Source organism: Phascolarctos cinereus, unplaced genomic scaffold (genome assembly GCF_003287225.1).
Source record: "Phascolarctos cinereus isolate Bilbo 61053 unplaced genomic scaffold, phaCin_HiC Scaffold_5;HRSCAF=322, whole genome shotgun sequence".
Taxonomy (NCBI): Eukaryota; Metazoa; Chordata; class Mammalia; order Diprotodontia; family Phascolarctidae; genus Phascolarctos; species Phascolarctos cinereus.
Window position 1 is genome coordinate 230342068 of NW_027555958.1, and position 24300 is coordinate 230366367.

Consider the following 24300-nt stretch of genomic DNA (forward strand, 5'->3'; position numbering starts at 1 on the left):
CTACGGGGAAATTTAACCAGTTCTGGCCACCTTAGAAAAAGATCCACTTTGGGTCCTATCTGACCTAGGATGTGAGGAGAGCTGGGGGTGGGGTGGGTGACAAGGGGGGCAGGGCTGTGGCAGAAGTAATCTCCAAGGCCAGGTTCTGCTTTTCTACAGTCTGTGGCAGGAGAAATGGCCAGAGAAGACAAAATGCTTCCATTTCTCAAGGCCAAAGCTGCCTTAACTCTTCCTGGAGTTGAGAGCGCGGCTGGATGCTGGGACTAACTAGTTCACAAACCCCTACTCCACCAGATGCTTCTTAGTGATGTCCATTTGTTGGCCAATGGGCCTGGACTTAGGCTGGCTGGTGATAGGAGAAAGTAGGGTTATTTTCAGCTCTAAATTTGAGAAGGGAGCAACTATAGTGAAGAGTTCTTCAATATTCCTCATCCTAGATAATGGCTCCTTTTTTTTTTTTTGCTATTGGCAATGGGGTTAAGTGACTTGCCCAGGGTCACACAGCTAGTAAGTGTTATGTGTCTGAGGCCGGATTTGAACTCAGGTCCTCCTGACTTCAGGGCCGGTGCTCTATCCACTGTGCCATCTAGCTGCCCCTTATGGCTGCTTCCTTTTTAAAGGGGAGATGTGGGAGAAGAAATCAAACCAGTTCCACACCAACTGTACCCTGCACCGTTAGTGCCAGGTGCTGGAGGCCCTGGGCCCAGCTGCTCCTTCAGGACTAGCAAGGGAGGGACAAAAAGGGCCCCATTTGCCTCCCCTAACTTCAGAGGACATCATGTAAGGAGCAGGTGTTGGCTGGGGTGGGGGAGGAGAGGGAATCCTACATGGTACATTCAAAAGGTACAGAAAAAAAACAGGGGAGTGGAACACAGAACAAAGTTCAATGGCAAGCGGCAGCCCTGATGAGGGGAAGCAGTAAACAAGTTACACAAAGCCTGGAATCACAAAAGAGGGACTGGGGGGCAGGACAGGAGTGAACAGCTTCGTAAAGGATGGCCAAAGGATGACCAGGCAGAAGGGAAAATAGGAACAAAGGGAGCCTGGTGCCAGGGCGTTGGGAAGACTATCAAATTCTACAGCAGAAAAGGAAAGGGCTCCAGGAAGTCGAATGGGAACAAAGGCAGCTGGCCTTTTGACTATTACTCTAGAATTGGGTATTTATAAATGTCCTTGTTGCAGTCACTTTTCAAGGCCCGGCTGTATCAGGGTAGGGGCTGATGTGAAGCTGAACAGGGATGAGGACAACCTCCATCCAACCAGGTTAAAATGTGGCCACTGGAGGCCTCCTCCCAGCACTCTCTACCTTCCCCTCCCCCCTAATCCCCCCATGCACAATCTCTGCACTGCTCTTAGGCTTCCCAGGATTTCCTCTTTGCTTTTGCTCTTCCAGATCAGCTTGTGAGAACCCCCCAGAGTAAGTGGGAAATGAAGGGCCAAAAAGGGTTTGCTACCCTTTGCACCATCCTTATGCCAAGTCCCATGAATTCTGGGTAGAAGAATGGGAGCAAAGCCAGTTGAGAGGCACAGAAAAGGGTGTTAGGACACAGAGTAAAAAGGCCAAATATTTTTTACTCTGCACATTGTGCAGTAAAATGGGTTGGGGAGGGGTAGAGACTGGGCATCACATGGCTGGGGGGGGGAGGCTAGAGCCCTGGGGAAGACGGCCTCAACCAGGACTAGGGTGAGGAAGGCCTTCCTGGTAGGACTGGGGCCAGGAGAGAGGTGTTTCTGATGCAGGGGGAGTGGTGCTGCTGAACCACCCCCACTGGAAGAAGGTGGGGGTGCACCAATGGGACAATGAGGGATGGAGTCCTCCCTGAGGGCTCGGCAATGCTCAGACCCATCCCTCGAAGGTTTACAATGCAGTTTTTAGCTCTGGGGCCACCACACAGCTCTTCTTCCAAGCCCAGGGGAGAAGCAGCTGCCAGGAAGGGAAAAGGAAGGGCAGGCTTTGTAATCCTCAGCGAGACAAGGGCACAGCAGGGGGTGCAGTGAACCCCCACAGCCGGGGAGTCCATCCTTGTCTGCCAGAGGCACAAGAGAAAATAAGATTCTCCCTCAGCCAAGGGCTTCCCTCTGCACCCCTGGGGCAGTAGGTGGGGTGCATGGTTGGATTCTACAGTTCATCGGTGGGGCTGTGTGTAAGAGGGGTGGCTTTCTGGACGCCCTCATCCTCCTCGGGATGAGGGTCCTCATCTAGGTTTCTTGGATCCTTCCTCTGCTTGCTGTTCTTCTTGTTGGACACCTTGCCTTTGCCCCCCTTTTTCTTGGCTTTCTTCCCTCCCAGGGCTGCTGTGTCCCCTTTCTTGTTGATCCATTGCTCTGTCAGGCAACCTGGTGAGAGGAGAGAGGAAGGGACAAGATGCTCTGACAACCAGCAACAATCGAATCCCAGCCCCAATGTTCATTAGCTGTGTGATGCTGGGCAATTTACTTAATCTCTCCAAGCCTCAGTTTCTTTATGTATAAAATGGGGAAAACCGTAAGAGCATGATTTCAAAGCCTGATCCTCATCACGCTACCAACCTCAGGCCTGGGAGATGATGACTACTACGTGGAACAGGCACGTTCTTAGACACAGCCAGCATACCCCTGCTTGGACCAATTTTGCTTGACCGTGCTTATTTATTACAAGAGCTTTTTGGGGTTATTATTCTTTGTTTTTCCAATGGGAGGAGGGGCAGAACAGAGGAAAAAAAATGAATTCTTGATAAAAAAAAACCTCACCAAAATTTAATTTTAAAAATATTTACACTCTTTACCTTACTGGATAGTGAGAAAGGAATTTTGCAAAGAATAATGTATAACGTAAACCCCTTAAAGGCCACAATTGTTTTTTATTTTGTCTTTGTATCCTTAGTAGAGTATCTTCCATGTAGTAACAGGTAATAAATACACACTTGCTGGAGAAACAAAAAAGTGCCACAAAGTGCCATCTGGATTCTACTTTGAAAACATTCTGCATCTTTTTCAAAGCCATGAGGAACTGTAGCCTCCCCAAATAATCAAGGCCCCCAAGGACAAGATCTCTATTATCTGAGATCCCCACCCCTATTTTCCCAGGGTTCACCAATCTCAGGTGTTCTATTAGGGGTAACTAACCTGAGTCTCCCCACATCCCCAGCCCCAGCCTCAGCTCACACTCACTTGTATCTTTCCCCTTTAGCACATGATTGGCGCAGAGAAAAGAGGTTAGGTCTTCTTCCTGGTGGTTCCGATACCAGTCCTCAATCACTTCCTCAAATTCCTCCACCAGCACATCGCACTAAGGCAGAAGCCAACAGAGACAGATACACATAACGTAGAATGTCACACCTGGAAGAGTCCTCAGAATCAGCTAGTCCAATTTCTTCATTTTTATAAAGGAAACCTAGGCCTATCTAAGAGCCTCAGGAAGGGATACTGACATTATAGACCACTACCACTAACAAATCCACTTGAAATCTCTGTTGGCAGGGCCACATTAAGATATTTTCTAGGGAGGCTCATGCTTCTAATCTACATGGACCCCTGCTCCTGATGTGGAAGAGGGACTCACTGGCAGAGACTAAAATGGTGGCACTGAGGGGCCTGAGGACTCAGGAACTCATGCCCTGTCCTTTCCCCAGGAGATAGGCCAAGTTCATCTCCTACACTCTATCCTGCTATGATGGTATCAAATGTAATAATCCGATTCCACACTTACTTGGTTCTACATGCAGCGTACTGTTAGGTTCTTGAGGAGATACAAAAATTAAAGGAAATGGAGGAATCATGCACAAATAAGTATACAATGAAGTGAAAAGTGGAGAAATCCAAACAAAATCCTCTATGAAAATTTGCAGAAGTGGAGGGAATGACACTGAGAGTAGGCAGGGGAGTTCCCTGGGCACATACCTGCTTTTTAAGGTCAGCTACCTCAGCCGAAGTCTCATTCCACAGTTCATAGGGAATGTCCATCACCACCTTCACCCCTTTGTGGACTAGGTTGTGAAGTGTTTCAAAAGTCTCAGACATGCCCTAAGAAGAAGAAACATAAGGGAATCAGTCCACCTGCCCTTTTCAACCCTTGAAAGTACCAGAAAAGATCTACCAGGTCAAGGTAATAAGACATTTTTATGTCAGGCTGCAAGGACCACAAAATCACAGTATCTCAGAGTTGCTGGGGCCTCCGAGAGCATCTAATCTGGCACACACCTGAACAGGAGTCACTCAGCAACAATGCTAACGGGGCCTTTCACATTCTACCCTTATTACTTCCTCTCTATCTTGCTGCTGGCCTTGACTTTGGCCTTCTTCCTGGGCTCTCCTGATCAGCAGTTGTGACTTCTTACTCCTATCTTCACTCCCTAGCCTCAACCCAAACTCCTCACTCAAAGGCTGCCCTTCCTATTCCCTAAACCTCTTGCTGATAATACTTCAGTGTCTCCTTTCTCGATCAAGACTTAGTCAATGTTGAAGAGCTCTAAAAGTGTGGAAGCTGGCATAATCTCCCACCACCAATAGGTGGTTCTGACTATTTCTGCCACTGGGGCTTCAGGGATCTTGATCACCACTGTCAGGCCCTTGGGAATCTCCCTAATGTCAGTCAGTGAGATGAACACAAATCTCATCTATAAAAGGTGGGGCTGAGAGGGTTAAACAGAGAGTACAAACAGAAACTGATAAAGAGCACGTAAGGGCCAGTTTCAGGAAATAAGACCTCCCAAGGTTTGCACACCCACACAGATCCACACACAGACACACACACAGACAAACATAGAGACAGACAGACAGACACACACACACACACACACACACACACACACACACACACAGAGACACCGACTGGACTCAGAGGGAATGAAGGGCATGACACTAACCTTAGCAAACCGGTTGCTGCCACTCCTTTCCTTATGCAAGCTATAGTCCAGAAGTCTCTTGCAGATGGTCTCAGTTACTTCAATTAACCGAAGATCCCTGAAGAAATGCCAACACAAAGGGTAGTGATCTCCCCACCCGCTTCCAGATGGCCCCTGCTGCTGCCACCAGAGGAATGGGGACAGGTTTTTCCTGCCTGGGGGATCACAGAATCATAGAATGCCAGAGCGAGAAGAGGCCTTAGAGAGACCATCTGGTCAAACCCTCTCCTTTTATAGATAAGGAAACTGAGGCCCACAGAAGGGAAATCAGTTGCTCAAGGTTAAACAACTGGTTAGTGGCAGAACCAGAACCAAAACTCAACTCTCTGGACTTCTAAGTCAATGTTCTTTCCATTCCACTACACGGCCTTGTGTGCCACTGTTCTCTCCTAGGAGATGGGAGGGGGTCAGAGAGAAAACTCCGAGTCCCTGTCATCTCTACGAACAGACCAAGGCAGGTTTATGAACCCACTGCTCACTTACGATTTGGTATATTTGACTCTGGAGGCTTTCTGGTCTAGGATGCCATAGCCTGTGTCCAGCACTTCCTTGGTCTTGCCTGTTTCCTCAAAAGCTGACTTCAGTTCCACAGCTACATACTTGCACACTAGGAGAAAGAGGCAGAGCACAAGTGGGTGAATGGATGCCACTTCAGGGGCACTGCCCAGCCAAGGCAAACCCAAGACTCTTCCCTACCCACCACTCCTGGAAACAAGCTGACTCCTCTGACCATTCAAAAGGAGCTGGTTCTAGACTCTCAGATGAAATACATCACATCCTCATCCTCTGACCCATATTCCAAGTTCCCTTCAGTGCCTATCTAATATTTCTTGTCATTTCCTTACTCCAGTCAAGCAAATTTGCTGCTTATCCCCCACATAATAAGTCTGTTCCAACCTCCTTTTTGATGAAAACACTATCTTGCACATGTTACCCAATCCACATTCAGTATCTTCTTCAAAATCCCTAGTCTCTAAGAAACGCTTTCTTTGGATTAACCTACTTGATTCTCACCTCGCCATTATATCAATTACCAAGTGATTTTCCTAAAGCACAGATCTGATCATGTCACTCCACTTCTCAATCAACTCTGGTGGCTCTTCATTATTATCTCCAGGCTCAAATGACCATGTTTAGCATTTAAAGTTCTTTACAATCTACAACCCCTCCTACCTTTCCTGCCTTATTATGCATTCTCTAGTCCAGTCATATCAGCCTTCTTACTCTCATAAGACACTCCATCTCTCATTTCTATGCCCTGATGCTTGGCTGTTCTCGGGCCTGGAACATTCTTCTGCCAGAAACATTCCCATCCTCACCCCCTTCTCTTGGGACCCCTGATTTCTTCCAAAACTCAGCTCCAGTGCCACCTTCTGCAGGAAGCCCTTTCTTGTCCTCCTGGCTGCTGCTACTTCCCCATTAGGTTACTTAGTACTTGTTTTACATATGGTTATGAACATGTTCCTTTCCCCATTTGAATGGAAGCTCCTGGAGGGTAGAGGTTTTGCCTTCCCTCCAGCTGCCCCCCACTCCCTACATCCCCAGTGCTTAGCATAGTACCTGCCACATTGTGGGAGTTCAATAAATGCTTATTGATTTTCTGATTGATTATTTAGGGTCCCTTCAACACTTAAGTATTCAGTATGAATCTCTTCATTTGGCCTCACTTGAATGATGCTTTTTAAATATCTTGGGCTCCTGTCTCATGTCTCCTCCTCCCCTCCAGGCTATAAGCGCCTCAAGATTAAGGCCTTTATTTTCTATTTCTTTCTATCTTTTTCACTGTGACCATTATGCAATAGGTATTCAGTAAGTAATAAATATTGTTGATAGGAGGACAAAATGACTTAACATTTGGTTACGGGCTAAGCAGGTCCTCATACCCCTTTAACACAATATGGCCTTGAGCCTCATTACAATTAAAATATTGATGGCAAAGGCTGGTGGAAAACCAGTTTACCAGTGACAAATAACATGCCCTGGAAAGTCACATGATGATATTTTCTATTACACGCATTAACTAATAGCTTTGAGACTACCTAGGGACATAAAGAAATGATTCTTGAATAATTTCATCAAATAACCTGGTTCTTTAAGAGTCTGAATTTAAATTACAGCTTACCTCCCTAGTTCTCCATTCCTTGCCATCTGCTGTCTACTTTCCTACATTCTCCAACTTGATCCCTTCACTCCAAGAAAGCACATCATCTTTCTGGCTTCTCTGCCCCCTTCTCCCACGCCTTCTGCGTGAATTCTGAAAGGCCTGGGGGTTTGGAATACCCTCCTACTCTACCACCCATCCAACCATAAGCCAGCTCCTCAACTCCTCCAAACTTCACCACCTAAGGAGCCCCTCTGGGGATCCCACCCAGAACCAGATCTGGGGAGGCCTGTGGCATGGAACCCAGAAACTCACAGCCATCCACCCACCCATACCCCTCCTGGGCAGCTGCACAACCCTCTCATGTGCTGAGACCTGTCTCTCTCAGGCTACTGGGCCAGAAGCCCAGCTCTGTTGGCCAGGCACAATAAACATTTATATAAGAGTATAAAATTATTATTAACAATAGCATAGTAAAGAGAAGCCTGAGGGCTGGAATTTGCCAAGTCAACGTGCAGCAGTTCTAACTGTCTTTATTGAATCATCTATAAAATGAGGAGGATAGATAATAACAACCAAGGCCATCTACCAAATAAAAGCACACCCTCCCCATTCTGGTATTCTTGGCCCTTCACAATCTGGCTCCAACCTACCTTTCCAACATTATACTATCCCCCTTCCCACTGTGTAGTCTATACTCCAGCCAAACTAGGCTACTCCTCCTCCTCCTCAATTCCCATCATGTCCTTTCTCATCTCCCTGCCTCTGTTTATACCACTGGTGTCAAACTCAAATAGTAACAAATCCCAGAGGGCTTAGAAGACCACAAATTAACATTACCTATGTTTTACAGTATTATTTATTTTGTTAAACTCCTTTCTTCTGACACCTCTGGCTTACCCCATGCCCATGCCCGTAATGGACTCTTCCTCTCCCCTATTTCCATGTATTTAAGTCTCTTCTTACCTTCAAGGCCCAATTCAGGGGTCACCCCTACCCCAATTCTACTTAAAATGAACTTTCCCTCCTCAAGTGTCTTTGCCTAGTCTCCTCTTCTCTCTGTTTCATCCTTACTGTGTAAATTTATCCTTCCCCCATTAGATCTTAGAGTCTTTGAGAACAGTATCTGTGTATCCATTTTGTATCCACTTAACAATAAACATTGAACTTCAAATTTATCTTGTATTGGTAAAGCAAAATGCTTACAAAGTACTTTCATATACATTGTCTCATACAACCCTTACACCAACCCTGCTGGTAGGCAGGGTTACTGTCTTAGCTCCATTTTACAAATGAAGAAACTGAGGCTCAGAGAAGTAAACTGATTTACTTCTCAGAACATATCCATCACTTAATCTCAGGTCTTCTAATTCCTGATCCAGTATTCTTTCTTATACATTCACTTTTAGCTCTAAAATTCTCTGATTCTCCCCGTTAGGAGAAAAGTTTGACCTCTTTCTTAGACCATGAACTTAAAGTGAGAGTAAAGAGAAAAAGAGAAACGGCCCTTGGGGCCCTTCAGTTTCACGATAAGGCAGAAAAGAGTGGGAAGAGGAAGTGAAACCACAAAGGGCCCTACCTCGCCAAGGGAGGTAGGACAGATGGAAGGATCCATGACCCTAGAAAGGGAGAGAGCTGAGGGGAGAGCAAAAACAAGTGAAGTGAGATATTCTAAGTTGAGAAAGTGGAAAGGAAGGAAACAAGTGAGAGCCTTATCTACAAGTTTAGAACATCTCTGAGGACAGATACATCGTCTCATTAATCTCTATCTCCCCTGGGATCTAGCATGGTGGTGTAAATACTTAATAAATGTCTAAGTAGTGGGAGTGCAATTCTCAATTCAATTCATCAAATTTTCATTAAATGCCTACTATACACCAGGAGCTGTCCTCAGCACTGGGACATAGATGAGAACATGCCCTCAAAGTGTTTACTATACGATATGTACAAAGATAACTCTGCTCAATAGTAGAATGTGCTATAAAATAAATCAAACGAATATTAGAGTTGGAAGGGATGATCTAGACAATCCTTTCACTTTATTTGTGAGGAAAATAAGGCCCAGAGGAGTCAAGTGAACTTCCCAGGGTCACCTGGCCAGTAATCAGTAGTGTAGGGACTTAAGCCCATGCCTGGAGGAATCAGGGAAGATTTCCTGGAAGAACTGATCACCAAAGTGATACCAAAGTAGACAGGCAGCTAGCTTTTAGAACTTCAAACTTTCCTTCTCTTCTCTTTTCATTATTATTTTTAATAATAATGATAGCTAACACTTTTATAGCACTTACTATGTGCCAGGCACTCTGCTAAGTTTTACAATTACTGTCTCATTTGATCCTCACAACAACCCTGATTAGTAAGTGCTATTATTATCTCTATTTCATAGATGAGGAAACTGAAGCAGACAGTGGTTGCGTGACTTGCCCAGGGTCACACAGCTAGTAAGTGTCAGGGACAAGATTTGAACTCGGGTCTTCCTAACTCTAGGTCCAGGGGACTACCTAGTGCTTTCCCTTTTCTGCCTGAGATCCTTTGCCCCTCTCCATTTATTTTCTCCTCATTAGTTAATGCAACTATGGCTAATTAAGCACCTACTAAGTGCCGGGCACTAACCCCTACTCTATATCTCCTCTCCCTTTGCCTCCTAGCACAGCCCCTTCCCTAAGTCCCGCCCCTCCCCAACAGGCCCCTCCCCTTCCCTTCAGGCCCCGCCTCCGCGTCGACATCAGGCTCCGCTTCTTCCTCCTCACATTCCTTCACCCTCCCCACCATCCCGACCCCACCCCCCTCACCCTCGCACTTGCTGGGCAGTCGGACCCAATCGGCCTCTTCAGCCGAGGCGCCCAGCTCGGAGGCCGGGAGCAGCAGCAGCAGCAGCAGCAGCAGGAGGAGGAGGAGGAGGAGGAGGCGGCGGGGCCGGGACCGGGGCGCGGGCAGCGGCGGCGGCGGCAGCGGCCGCTCCATGGCCGGGCCGGGCCGGCACTTCCTCCCCCCCCACCGTGCGGCCGCTTCCTGGAGCCACTTCCGGGACTGCACACGTGCCTGGGCGTCACCACGGCAACGGCGAGCCCCTCACTCTTCTTCCTTCCCTCCTTCTTTGCCCAGCAGCCTTCACCTCCCGTCTTGTTACCTCCAGCTCGCTCTCGTAACCAATGAGTGCCCAAGTGCGGAACAGCCAATGGGCCTTAGACGGGAATTCATCGACTGACGAATGGGGGAAGGGAGGGCCGGTGCCTGCTCCGGCCAATCAGAGAGCGGACGGTGGCTGCTGTGACCAATGGTATCGTTGCGATCGGGGTGGGGGGAGGAAGCGGGCCCTTAGGGAGGGGTGAGAAGGTGGGAATAGTAATAAGAACTGACATTTATGTGGTACTTAAAGGATTGAAAAGCATTTTATTTGCATTGTAAGTCAACCAACTGGTATTTATTAAGCACCTCCTGTGTGCGGGGCACTATGCAAGGTTGTTGGGGTTAGGAAGACAGAACTGAATCAGTCCCTGCCCTCAAAGGGCTTACATTCTGGAGGACAACACGTGTACGTATACATATACATACATATATATATATATATATATATATATATATATGTACAATATGTGGAATGGATATGTGTGTGTACTTATATGATTGTGTGTATGTGTGAGCATGTACGTACAAGTGTACCATATACACATAGATGTTTATATAGACACATATGTGGGTGTAGATACAAAATACAAAATAGTTGCAAGGTAATTGTTAGGGGATATATATGGGTATGTGTATATGCATGTATGTATACCTGTGTTTACTGACTGAGATAGATAAGATGGATAGATAGATAGAAAAACAGATGCAAGGTAACTGTGTGAGGAAAGCTGGGGATCAGCTAAGTCATCATGTATAAGTCAGTAAATATAATAAATTTATTAAGCTCCTACTGTGTGCTAAATGCTTGAGGTACAAAGAAAGGTAAAAGAAAGTTCCTGCCCTTAAGAAACTCACAATCAAATGAGGGAAATAATATGCAAACAACTATGGTCAAATAAGCTTTGTAGAGGATAAATTGGAGATAATCTGCAAAGGGAAGCACTGGAATTGGGAAAGGCTTCCCTGTAGAAGGTGGGACTTCGGGGAAGCCTAGAGGTAGAAAATTATCATCATCATCATCATCATCATCATCATTATCATTATCACTAATATCTTTGATGTAGAAGGTCTTGAAGGAGACCAGAGGTTTTAGGAAATGGAGCTGAGGAAGGAGTCCATTGTAGGCATGGGTAACAGCTGGAAAACTGAGAATGGAATGCCAAATAGGAGGAACAGTAAGAAGGCCAGTTTGCCTGGGTCACAGGGAGTGTGAAGGAAAGTAATGTGTAACAAGGCACGTAGAAAGGGGCCGGGTTGTGGAGGGCTTTCAAACTCAGAGTTTACCTTTGATCGTAGAGGTGGTAGAAAGCTCTTGGAATTTGTTGAAAAGGAGAGTTATCATCAGAACTGTGCTTTAGGAAAACCATGCTGGCAGCTGTGTGGAGGTTGGATTGATTTGAGGTTGGAGAGATTTGAGGCAAGAAGACCAATAAAGAGGTCACTGTAGTACTCCAACTGGGAAGCGATGAGTTCCTTAAAGAGGGTGATGGCTAAGTGGGTGGAAATAAAGAGACAACTGTAAGAAGTGGTAGAGGTAACAAAGGGCGATGGTTGACAAGGGATTGGATATGTGGATTGATTAAGCCTGGGTGACCACAGGGATAGTAATGCACTCAATAGAAACAAAGGAGTTTATAAGAGGAGCAGGTTTGGGGAAAAAGATGAGTTCTTTTTTGGGCATTTTGAATTTGAGATGCTAGAGGAACATCCCATTCAAAATATCTAATAGGCAGTGAGAGAAATGATTGTTTCTCTCTTGTATTTAATAACATTATTGAATTAGGACCAAGGTTTTTCCCCTTTTATACTTCCCCATCCAGATATCAACCAGTGTGGGAAATCTTGTTCAGAGACTTACCCAGGCAAAGATCTAGTCAAAGACAGTAAAGAAATTCTAAGTTTAGGCAAATAGGTGGATTCCTGCTCGTTGTGTTTATTCAGACAGGTCTGGGAAAGTGGGGATTCTCCCTTTTGTCAGAACCAGTGATATGGAAATTTACAAATCTCTCTGACCAAGATTTGGGTGCTCAGTGTCTCAGGACCCTCATTGCAATAAGCCCACCTCTCATTATATTATTCATTTTCTCATTAATTTTAACCAGTCAGAGTTGATTGCCACCCTCAGGAACAGCTACTCTTCCAAGAGCATATAAAGTATGAGCCCACCACCATGCTTGGTCTTTGGCATTCAAGAGTGTTACTAATCCTTTTATTGATAAAATGCTAGCATTATTAATAAAATGATTAATTACCCAGAAACTATGTCTCTTCAACTTTTCAATTGTCACAGCAGTGTGTGACTCAGCTCAAATGCTACCTTCTACAGAAGGCTTTCCCAGTCCCTCCTATCCCCAGTTACTTGAGATTTCCCCATAAGATTACCCTTCTTCTACTCTATATCTATCCCATGTTACACTACTTATTTACATATTCCATCTCTTAGAATGCATGGTGTATGGAGCACTGGGCCTGGAGTTAGGAGGACCTGAGTTCAAATTTGACCTCAGACACTTACTAACAGTATGACCCTGGGCAAATCACTTAACCTCTGTTTGCCTCAGTTTATTCAACTGAAAAATGAGGATAATAATAGCACCTACCTCCCAGGGTTGTTGCAAGGATAAAATGGGATAATATCTGTAAAGCACTTAATGTAGTACTTGGCACATGGAAAGTATTTAATAAATACTTGTTCCCTTCCCATTAATATTTAAGCTCCTTGAGGAAAGGGCCTGTTTTTGTGTTTTTGCCTTTCTTTATATCCTCAGAGATTAATACAGTGCCTGGCACATAGTAAACATTTAATAAATGTTTGTTGATTGATTTATTGAATGGCTCAGGAGCTCTGAGAGTCATCCACCTAGAATAAACCTACTGAAACTGACAAAGTCACTAAGTGAGAAGAGTGTAGAGAGAGAGGAGCCAGAGCGGAGACTTGGGCAACACAGAGTTAGGAGGCAGGATATGTATGATAATCCAGCAAAGGAGCTAGAGAGAGTCAGGAGAGAACTAAGAGGAAGCAGTGTCACAGGATCCCAGATAGGAAAGAGTGTCTAGGTGGTGGGGATGGTCAGTGTCAGATGCTGCAAGAGAGGTCAAGGATGAGGATGGAAATTTGGTAATTTATTAATATTGCTACATATGTACGTGTTAGCCTGAGTCATTGGGTGCTTTGAGGAGAAGAGTTTCAGTATAATGATGAGGGGGAAAAGAGGGCAAAGAGTGGAGACAGTGAGTACAGACTGCTTTTTCTAGGAGTTTGGCTGAGAAAAGGAGGAGAGATATGGTATAACACCTAGAGGGAATGTTTGGGTTTAGCTAAAGTGTTTTAAGGATGGGAGAGGATTGAACATATTTGTAAGCAGCAGGGAAGAAACCAGTAGATAGGGAGAGATTGAACACTAGGGAGATTATTGTGGGGGCATTCTGTTGAAGGAGCAGTTAGGTGGACCAGTGGGTAGACTCTAGAGTCTAGAAAACTCATCTTCCTGAGTTTAAATCTGGCCTGAGACACTTACTAACTGTGTGACCCTGGGCAAGTCATTTTACCCTGTTGGCCTCAGTTTCCTCATCTGTGAAATGAGCTGGAGAAAGAAATGGCAAGTCACTCTAGTATTCTTGCCAAGAAAACCCCAAATGGGATCATGGAGAGTTAGACATGACTGAAAATAAATGACTGAATTCTGCTGGAGAAGGCAGGGATGGATGAGATTAACGGGCATATGTAGAGTAGCTGGCAAGAAGGACTACCATGAAAAAGCGGGGAGAGAATGGAAAATGATGTCATACGGTTATGACATGCAGAGTAGGGAAGGAGAAGAAATTGTTCACAACAACCTCATGAGATGAGGTGTACTCCATTTTGTGAATGAGGAGATTAAGATTCAAAGAGGTTAAATTACTTGCTTATGGTTGTACTCTAGTAAGTGCCAGATGTGGAATTCAAACCGAGCACACACCCCCAATTCAAGTCCACCACATCCTCCACCCCAAACTGACTAGAAGCAAAGGGATGGATCCTGTTCCAAAAGAGATATCCAACTCTCTCCTAGGTCACAGTCTTCCCCATCTGGAAGTTCTTCAGTTTAGTGGAAATAATAGTAACAACAGCTTGCACAGATATGACACTTTAAAGTTTATGATTCAAGTACTGTAGATATTGTTACCCCCATTTTACAGATGAAAGTGAAACTGGGAAGGTTAAGTGACGTAGCAAAGGCTTAGTGTCAGAACTGGGCATCAGTCTTTTCATTTCAAGTTCGATTACCACTAACTAGCTCTGTGGCCTTGGGTGGATTACTTCACCTGTCAGAGCCTCAGATTTCATACCATTCATTCAACCGTCATATTTGTTCTTTGCACTTATAAGAGATAAATAAGGCATACCCCCATTCATAGGAGGTAGTCGTTCCTGTCATTTACTATTAGCTTCAAGATCATAGACAAGCCTATTTATCTTCCTAAGCTTCAATCTCTTCTGCTATAAAATGGAGAGGTTGTCTTTAAATGACACTGAAACACAGATTACATGTAATTTTTAAAAAATTATCACATTTAAAAAACTTTTATTTGTTTGAAAGATGCTATGAGACCCTTCCCATTAGTATTAGGGTTACTTCACTGATCTCTGAGTCTCAATTCCATCATTTATAAAATTTGTTGTTGTTCAGTCATGTCTGATTCTTCGTGACTTCATTTGGGGTTTTCTTGGCAAAGATACTGGGGTGATTTGCCATTTCCTTCTCTAGCTCATTTTACAGATGAGGAAACTGAGGCAAACAGGGTGAAGTGACCTGCCCAGAGTCACACAGCTAGTGAGTGTCTGAGGCCAGATTTCAACTCAGAAAAATGAGTCTTCATGACTCCAGGCCCAGCGTTATATCCACTGTGCCACCCAGTGGTCCCTATTTGTGAAATAGGGATGTTCGTATTTATACTTCCTGCCTCACAGAGTTGTTTTGAGGAAAGGACTTTGTAAATCTTTATTTTTTATTCTTTTTTTTTTTAGGCAATTGGGGTTAAGTGACTTGCCCAGGGTCACACAGCTAGTAAATGTCAATTATTTGGTCTGAGGTCACATTTGAACACAACTTCAGGGCCAGTGCTTTGTCCACTGTGCCACCTAGCTGCCCCAGGACTTTGTAAATCTTAAAGCAGGATAGAAATGGGAGCTATTCTTGATACTTTTTAAAACTATTACCCTCCTCCAATTTTTCTAGGGCACTTTGTCCTTTTCATATTCTAACAGGGGTGGGGAGTCTTCAGCCTGGAGGCCACATGTGACCCTTTAGGTCCTCAAGTGCAGCCCTTTGACTGAATCCAAGCTTTACAGATCAAATCCCCTTAATAAAAGGATTTGTTCTGTAGAATTTAGACTTAATCAAAGGCCTCACCCAAGGACCTAGAAGGCCACATGGGGCCTCGAAGCTGCAGGTTTCCCACCCATGCAGTCTACAATGTATCAAAGTTATTTGTATACAAGTTGTATCCACATATTAAGATGTAAGCCTCTTGTCACACTGGCCTTATTTGAAGGATCTGTGATTTCTTCAGTGTAGGGAATTCCTGGTATGGAGCTCTTTCCACCTTCACAACCCTTGTCTATAACTTATTTGGTAAGACCTAAAGTTGCCATTTTCAAATTTTTTGGTCTCAGGGCCCCTTTACGTTCTTTTAATATTTTATTTTTTCCCCAATTACATATAAAAACTTTCAACATTCATTTAAAAAAATTTTTTGAGTTCCAGATTCTCTCTCTCACTCTCCTCCCTCTTCATTGAGAAGCCAAGCAAACAATTTTATATAGGTTATACATGTGCAGTCATGCAAAACATTTCCATAGTCCCTTTGCAATCTTAAAAATTATGGACTCATCTTCCTGAGTTCGAATCCAGCCTCAGATACTTACTAGCTATGTGACCCTGGGCAAGTCACTTAACCTTCTTTGCCTCAGTTTCTTCATCTGTAAAGTGAATTGGAGAAGGAAATGGCAGTATCTTCACCAAGAAAACCCCAATGGGGCCACAAAGAGTCAGACATGGCTAAAACGACAGGACACCAATCAAGGGCTATTGTGCCATGTCTGTTCATATTTAGCATGTTATTAGACATCCAGACCTCTTAGTATTGTTAGCTTCAAGGATCCCTGAAAGGGTCTCAGGGACCCCCCTGGTGACCTAATTTTGAGGACTTCTGATCTAGAGAATTGCCTGAGGCACACAGAGGTTAAGAAACTTGTCCAGGGTCAAATACCACGATGATACCTTGCACTCAGTGGGCCAGGTGAGTCCACTGCATCCCTTGACCATCCAAAGTAAGTGTAAAGATGGTATTATGCCTTACTAGTTCTCTCCTTATTTCTGAGGAGTGGGGCACAGTGGAAAGAGCTAATTCTGGAATCACAGGGCCTGACTTTCAGCTCTAGCTCTGCCACTTACTTCTGTGTGACCTTGAGCAGGTTTCTCTGGATCTTAGCTTTCTCATTTGAAAAATTAAGGGGTTAGACCACATGACCTAAATCTAAGATCTTTCCATGTCTCTGATGACCCCAATACCTGGCAGGAAGCCAGAGAGAACAGATGGCTGCTTCCCACCCTTCCCCCTTCCCTTCAGTGCTATAGCATCCTCCCACCCAGCTCCACATTCACCCAGCCACCTCCACCCAGAACTCAGCAGATATCTCGTGTTTGGAACACATGCAAAGTTCGGACTTCCCCATTCTGCCCCCAACACTTACCTCTACCTCACTTTCCCCCACCACCCTCCCCAACCAGCTTGGGCTGGGATCCAGGCTCCCTGGAGACTTTCTCCCATCACCTAAGCCAGTTCAAAGTTCCCCACCATGCCAGTCCTGGAGATGAGTGTAGAAGTTCCAAAGGTGTTTTTTTTTTAAGGGCTGAGGATGCTCACACTCTTACCTGGCCCCTCTTCATCCCATTCTTAAGACAGCCCCTCAATCTGAGTTCCAGAGAAGTCAAATCACAAGATTCCAAGATCCCTGGGGATCTTTAAACCTAAACCCTCTGTTTCCAAATCCAGTGCTCATTTTATTGTACCACATTGCCTCGAATATCAGGAATCAGGATAAAGCGTTGGTCTAAGAATAGAATGTAAGTTACTTGGTTGGGGAGGGAGATAGTTGGGCATGGGAAAGGGGAGGAGGAGATGGGAGGGAGGGAGAGGATTGAGGAGGAATAGGATCTGACTTGCAAAAATTCCTTACACACAGTTCCTCCAGAGTTCATCTTCCTGGTGTGAGGTGAGGTAGAAAAAAAAATGTTTGCAATCTTAACCTGATTCTCTGTGGAGTGGATCAACCCAAGAGGACTGGGCCTTCCTCTTCCACGTCTTAACTTTTCTAGTGGCTTGGGGACAGTGAGTTTCACAGAATGCTACCTTTAAAGTTGTGACTCATCACCAGGGGTCATCTAGGGATCAAGTAGAAAGTGAGTCTTAGCTTCCAGACCAAGTCCAGACACTAGGAGGAAAAGGACTCCCAAGAGTCCCCTTTCTTTTCTAGCTGTTTTCTCCACACTCAGGAATGCTTAGTAGGAGCAGATGGAATTTGCAGGAAGGTCCCTAACTCCAAAGTGTTGGGGCAGGGATTCTGGCTATGGTCGATAGCCTACCTTTCTGCCTCCTTTCACTTGTAGCAAAAGAAGCCTGGGCCTGGGAGTTGGGGTGGGGGTGGGGCGGAGTGGGGTGGGGAGTGAGAAGAGGCGGTTGTGTTGGCTGTTGCTACGCTGGATGGACCCTACAGATTTAAGCTGTATCTGTAAGGCTTCCAGGCCACGCTCAGGTTTTTTATGTTGTTGGTGGTGGTGTTTAGTGTTTCTTTTCCCCTCACTACAGTTTAATTTTATTATTTCTGATTAATAAGCATTTCTTTTCTCTCCTTTATACTCCTACCCCCAACTGAACAATTAAAAAAAAAAGAAAATCTTTATAACAAATATGGAGTCAAAGGAAAAAATTCCCACAGTAGTTATGTCAGAAAAAAAATCTTATTCTGTACCCTGAATCCATCATCTTTCTATCAGAAGATGAGTTGCATACTTCATTTTCAGTTCTCTAGAATCATTGTCATTATATTAATCAGAGTTCTTAAATCTTTCAAAATTGTTTTTTCTTTATCATATTGTTATCATTGTATACATTGTTCTCCTAGTTCTTCTCGGTTCACTACATATCAGTTCACAAGGATGTTTTGACCTTCTTCCGAAAATGTCCACTTCATCATCTTAAATGGTACAATAATATTTCCTTTTATTCATATACCATAATTTGTCTAGCCATTCCCCAATAGGTAGGCACTCTCTTAGTTTCCAGGGTTTTCTTTGCTACCTTCCTCAGGTTTTGTCCAATCCAGATTTGAGGGGCAAGTGGAACTGAAATTTGGACCAATATAGAATTCCTGCCCACCTCTGAATGCTGTTGGGAGGCTCTAAGAAAAGGCATAACTTAAATGGAGATTTAAGTAATTTTCTTTTGATAACCCTGTGAAGTGATATATACTGTTATTCTGATTTTTTAAACCTGATCTGTGATTTAATTGATATAGGGAGCTTTCAGTGAAGAGCTCCTTTTACAAAAGCATCTTCCCTGCAATCTAGTCTTAGAGTGTTGCCTGAGTGGTGCTAGAGGTTAAATTAAGCTACCCAGACTCAGGTAGTCAATATGTGTCTGAGACAGAGCTTGAAGCTAGGTCTTCCTGTCACAGAGGCAGTCCCTTTAGCCACTACCCACCATGGTCTCTTGTATCTCTATTTTACTCATGAGAAAAGTGAATTACGGAGAGGGTGAGTGATTTGTCAAGACTTGTAGCTAATCATTGTTAGAGCAGAGATTTGAACTCAGGATTTCTGATTTAAAGAGTAATGCTTTTCTTAGTACCCCCCACAACACTAGCTTGCCATGTGCACATGGCTTGCAAATAGTTGTAAGTAGGCTTCCAACCAAGCCTGAGTCTTTTTTGCATGTGACTTTGTAGACAGAAAGGACATGTGATTCTAAATTGGCAAGGAAAATGCTGAGCATGAGGCAACTCTGTGAATCTCATTTGGGAATTGGTGGCAGAGCTTTTTGGGAGAGAAACATCTGTGTTTCCAGGGTGCCTTTGGCAGAGAGAGAGAGAGAGAGAGAGAGAGAGAGAGAGAGAGAGAGAGAGAGAGAGAGAGAGAGAGAGAGAGAGGCTGCAAGACATATTAGGGAAACTGGCCCTTCAACGTATCTCTGATTTCTAGTTTACCTTCTTATAAACTTCTAGAATGGACCTCCTTGGGAGAGACTGGGCCCTCTCTTTTGGTCTGAGCTGAGATCTCATCTTTCTCCCAGCTAAAGAGCTCATTCACCCTTATATATTCTTTGATATAGTCTGATTTACATAAGTCTCTGATTTCTATTTTCTGTTTGCTTGCACATATGGCTTTATTTGCTATTTGTGATGGTCTTTTATATAATCGGCATTTGGTGAGAAAGAGCTAAGCTGGGGTGTACAAGGTCTGCCCTCCCCATGTAAGTGCAAGCAGAGAAGCAGCTTTGCTTCTGAGCCAGACTTATACCCCTAGCTTACTAATATTTGAGAGGAAGGATAGATTTAATTTTAGTCTGATATTTCTCTTAAAGATAGGCAAGGGAAGGAGCAAATACCCAGTCATAGCTCTTCTTCTGTTTCCCTCAAAGCAGAAATTGTCATCTCCCTTTGAGAAGGGTGGACTAGATTCCAAAGATAATTATCCATGCCACCCCTGAGCTGTGTCTATGTATTTAGACAGCCCATATGGACATGCATATCTTTTGTGTTCACACATATTTTACACTGTATAGCAAATGCTATATAGATATAAAATCATAGTTTTCTTCCTGGTAAAACTGAACTGCTCTTGCTCCCTTTAAAGTTTGTTTCTTTAGAATATGAGCTCCTCAAGACAAGGACCCCTCCTTAATGTTTTTTGTATCTATCCAAAGGTGTTATAAAAATGAAAGCAAAAATGATCCTTTTCCTCAAGAAGCTTACATTCTAAGGAAGAAAACAACACCAATAGGGGAGTGGTGACCAAGCAGAGTCACTTTGGTTCAGGTTTTAGGAATGATGAGTAGGGCATTTGGCAAGTAGGCTGATTGACATAATTTGATCGTAGTTCATGATTCCACAATTGAAGGGGCTAGGGGGATGATACTCAGGTTGAGGTTATCAGAAAGGAAATGGGGGAGGAAATGGCTGGAGAGGAGGAAGGGAAGTGAAACATGGCTGGTGTTGCGGTTTCATGATGTGTTGTGGCAGAACTGTCTCAAAGGACTCAGAGTCAGACCCCCTCTAATCCAAGTATAGGCATTTATTGAGATTGACACCTCTTATAAAGTGGGCTAAGTTCCAAGAGGAACCAGCAATTGTAGTGAAAGCAAGACAGATTTTTATAGGGTAAAGATGCAATTACATAACAGAAATTATGAATATCAAAAAGGCAGGAGGAGTTTGTTAAGGGATTAGGTAATAGGGGAGGGGTCCTAGCCTCAGTGGAACTGCACATGCAATTTCCCACAATGCATGCAGAAAAACCCATGGGGGAGTATGTATGTATGATAATGATATTATAATAAACCTCTCTACATCATAAGTTCATCTAAAGGACAGCTTTTGCTATTACTGCACAGGTGCCTACTTAGGGAAAGCCCCTTCTATTATTTTTGGGGTCCACATCCTACTTGGGCATTCTGGTGGTGCTGCTTTCTGATTGGCTGAGTATTGTGGTCCTATCTGGGACTTAGATGGATGTGGTTGTGGTTGAGTACATGGACACACTTGCTGTTTCTGTGGGAAATATGAGGAATGAGTCTGGGGGCAGTGACTAGCTAGAGGCAGTGGGATCCTATCACATGGACACGCCTACTGTTTCTATGAGAAAAATGAGTTCATGGACATACCTATTGTTCTAATGAGCAGTGAGGCATATATGAAGAAGTTAGGGTAGTGGGCCAGAGGCAGTGGCTAGGTAGGGGCAGTGGGCCTGCTGTTCAGTGGGGCCTAAAAGGAAGTTAGACTATTGGGGCTGGGGGCAACTCTATTAGGATTCCATCAGCTGGGACTCTGTTTGTTACAAGGAAGGTTCTAATGGGGTGATGGTGAAGAGGACTCATTGGTAAGTGAGAGAAATACTAAATAAAAGATAATCAGATTAATAGATTAAAAAGATCAATAAAATATTCCATGAGTACTTGTTGAATAACAAGTTGAATGAATGATCCTAATAAAGCCAAAGGACAGCTATGATCAGCATTTGTCTCAGATGGTTGTTGTGAAGGTCAAATGAGGTTATGGATATAATATGCTTTACAAACCATAAAGCTTTCTAAAACTATGAGCTGTCATCATAAGAATGATCCTTCTTCTACCTCTAGAGAAAGAACTAATGAGGTCTGAATGCAGATTGAAGCATACTTTTTAAAACTTTCTTAATTTTTCTTTTTCTTTTTTCTTTTTGGTCTGTTTTTCTGTTTTCTTTTGTAACATGGCTAATATGAAAATAGGTTTTACATGACTGTGCATGTATGATTGATATCAAATTGCTTGTCTTCTCTCTCTCTTTTTTTTTTTTTTGGTGAGGGCAATTGGGGTTAAGTGACTTGCTCAGAGTCAACACAACTAGTGAGTGTTTTGTGTCTGAGGCCAGATTTGAACTCAGGTCCTCCTGACTCCAGGGCCATCTAGTTGCCCCTGTGCCACCTAGCTGCCTTGCTTGTCTTTTCAAGAAGGAGGGAAGAGAAAGAGAGAGGGAGAGAATTTAGAATTCAAAATCTTTTTTATTCTTTTAATATTTTATTTTCCCCCAATTACATGTAAAAACAATTTTTAATATTCTTGGGTTTTTTTTAAGTTTTGAGTCCCACTAATGCATTGTTGGTGGAATTGTGAACTGAGCCAACCATTCTGGAAACAGTTTGGAACTATGCCCAAAGGCCTATAAAACTGTGCATACCCTTTTGACCTAGTAGTACCACTACTAAGTCTGTATCCCAAAGAGATCATAAAAAAGGGGAAAGGATCCACATGTACAAAAATATTTATAGTAGCTCTTTTTGTGGTGGCAAAGAATCAGAAATTGAGGGGATATTCAGCAGTTGGGGAGTGGCTGAACAAGTTGTGGTAAATGAATGTAATTGAATACTATTGGGCTATAAGAAATGATGAGCAGGCAGATTTCAGAAAAACCTGGAAAGACTTACATGAACTGATGCTGAGTGATGTGAGCAGAACCAGGAGAACATTATACATAGTAATAGCCACATTGTGCAATGATCAGCCTTGATAGACTTGGCTTTTCTCAGCAATACAATGATCTAAGACAATTCCAAAAAACTCCTGATGAAAAATGCTATCCACATCCACAGAAAGAACTATGGAGTCTGAATGCATATCAAAGCATACTATTTTCACTTTTTTTCTTTCTTGTGATTTTCCTTTTTTGTTCTGATTCTTATTCCAGAACATGGCTAATGTGGAAATATTTTTTGAAAATTTTGAATTCCAAATTCTATCCCTCTTTCCTTTCCTTCCTCCTCCTTCCTGAGACAGTAAACAATCTGATATAGGTTATACATGTGCAATCATGTAAAAATATTTCCATATTATTTTGTGCAAGAAGACTCAAAGAAGAAAGGAAGGCAGGAAGGCAGGAAGGCAAGGAAGGAAGGAAGGAAGGAAGGAAGGAAGGAAGGAAGGAAGGAAGGAAGGAAGGAAAGAAAGAAGGAAGGAAGGAAGGAGTGAAGGAAGGAAGGAAGGAAGGAAGGAGTGAAGGAAAGAAAGCAAGAGTGAAGGAAAGAAAGAAAGAGTGAAGGAAAGAGTATGCTTCAGTCTGTATTCAGACAATATCAGTTCTCTCTTTGGAGGCAGATAGCATTTTCCATCAAAAGTTCTTTGGGATTGTCTTGGATCATTGTATTGCTGAGAACAGTTAAGTCATCCACAGTTGTTCATTATACAAAGTTGCTGTTACTATATACAGTGTTATCCTGGTTCTGCTCACTTTACTTTGTATAGTTCATATAAGTCTTTCTAGGTTTTTCTGAAATCATCCTGCTTGTCATTTCTCATAGCACAATAATATTCCATTACAATCACACACTTGTTTAGCCATTCCCCAATTGATGGGCATCCCCTCAATTTCCATTCTTAGCTACCATAAAAACAGAGTGGCTGTAAGTATTTTTGCACAAAGAGGTCTTTTTCTTATCTTTTTTGTTTCTTTGAGATACAGACTTCAAAGTGGTATTGCTGGATCAAAGGGTATGCACAGCTTTATGCCTCCTTATTTCTCTCCCTTTGTACCTATTCCCCTGCCAGTAGTTTTACATTCTGGCCTTAGAGAATAATGTAAAAATGTAAAAAAAAAAACAATGAATGTTAAAAATTATTTTTACATGTAATTGAGAAGAAATAAATTTTTAAAAAGAAAAGAAAAAAAAAGAATGACCTTTCTTGTCTTGAAAGATAGCTTTTAATCCCTTTTCTGCTGGTGGCCCCTTCACAAGAAGAAGAGACTCCAAATTTTAACCATCACTTCTTGTAGTTACGAAGAGAACTCGGTGATCCAAGTCTGGAGTCTCCATCTCTTTCCAGTCCTCCCTCCTACTCTCTGATGTGGAGCTGAAAACCCAGATTCCCCACAAGCTTCTCCCTCACAGGGAATCCTCCCAAATTCTCCCTCACAGGGTCTTGGGCCATCTGATCTTCCTGGTACCTAGTTCTTCCTAGGTATGAGAAGAGGCTGCTTTGTATGGGAAGAGTATTGGAGTGGGAGTTTGGAGAGTTAGGTTCAAATACTGACTCTTCCACTTATTACCTGTGAATTGCCATTCACTTCACCTCTCTTTGCCTCAGTTTCCTCATATGTAAAATGATTCTTGTATTCTCTATCCTCAGAGTGGTTATAAACCCTGCAATAAATACTATCAGAATATTAGCTATGATGATTATTATTATTGTCAGGGTAGGAGGACTGAGAACTGCTTTTGCTTTTTGACCGTGCCTCACACCAGGAAAGAACTGAGTTCCCAAGGTTATTGTATGTAAGAGGAATTTTCCCCTTTTTTTAATTAAAAAAATTATTTTCAGTTCTGAATTCTCACCCTGTCTCTAGCTCCTTCCCCATGTATCAAGGAGAGAGATATGATACCTATCACATATATGGA

General features: G+C 43.4%; 2 protein-coding genes across 5 annotated transcripts in view; one reads left to right on the forward strand and one right to left on the reverse strand.

The window, feature by feature from the left end:
• Positions 1–1552: 1552 nt before the first annotated feature.
• On the reverse strand, positions 1553–9948 carry CNPY3 (canopy FGF signaling regulator 3). 2 transcript variants are annotated; one of them, XM_020976853.2, is made up of 6 exons: positions 9777–9948; positions 5367–5490; positions 4845–4941; positions 3880–4002; positions 3151–3268; positions 1553–2337 (listed from the first exon to the last, which is right to left on the reverse strand). In XM_020976853.2, exons 1-6 carry the CDS (start codon positions 9946–9948, stop codon positions 2120–2122), a joined length of 852 nt encoding a protein of 283 aa, XP_020832512.1. In that variant the 3' UTR covers positions 1553–2119. The 2 variants fall into 2 exon arrangements, with proteins under 2 accessions (XP_020832512.1, XP_020832513.1); XM_020976854.1 differs by having other exon boundaries at positions 9785–9806.
• Positions 9949–10172: 224 nt separating this feature from the next.
• PEX39 (peroxisomal biogenesis factor 39) overlaps positions 10173–24300 on the forward strand; it is a 59960-nt gene continuing 45832 nt past the window's right edge. For all 3 annotated transcript variants that reach the window (XR_013487017.1, XM_078155354.1, XM_078155355.1), the window contains exon 1: positions 10173–10264. The gene's annotated coding sequence lies outside the window, so the exon portion shown is untranslated. The remainder of the gene's footprint in view (positions 10265–24300) is intronic.

Excerpts from the sequence above, each read along its gene's own strand:
- CNPY3 (XM_020976853.2), bottom strand. The coding sequence starts at position 9,948 with ATGGAGCGGCCGCTGCCGCCGCCGCCGCTGCCCGCGCCCCGGTCCCGG. Across the intron at positions 5,491-9,776 it reads ACTGCCCAGCAAGTGCGAGG|TGTGCAAGTATGTAGCTGTG; the intron begins GTGAGGGGGGTG and ends TCTTTCTCCTAG. Across the intron at positions 3,269-3,879 it reads TAGCTGACCTTAAAAAGCAG|TGCGATGTGCTGGTGGAGGA; the intron begins GTATGTGCCCAG and ends CTTCTGCCTTAG.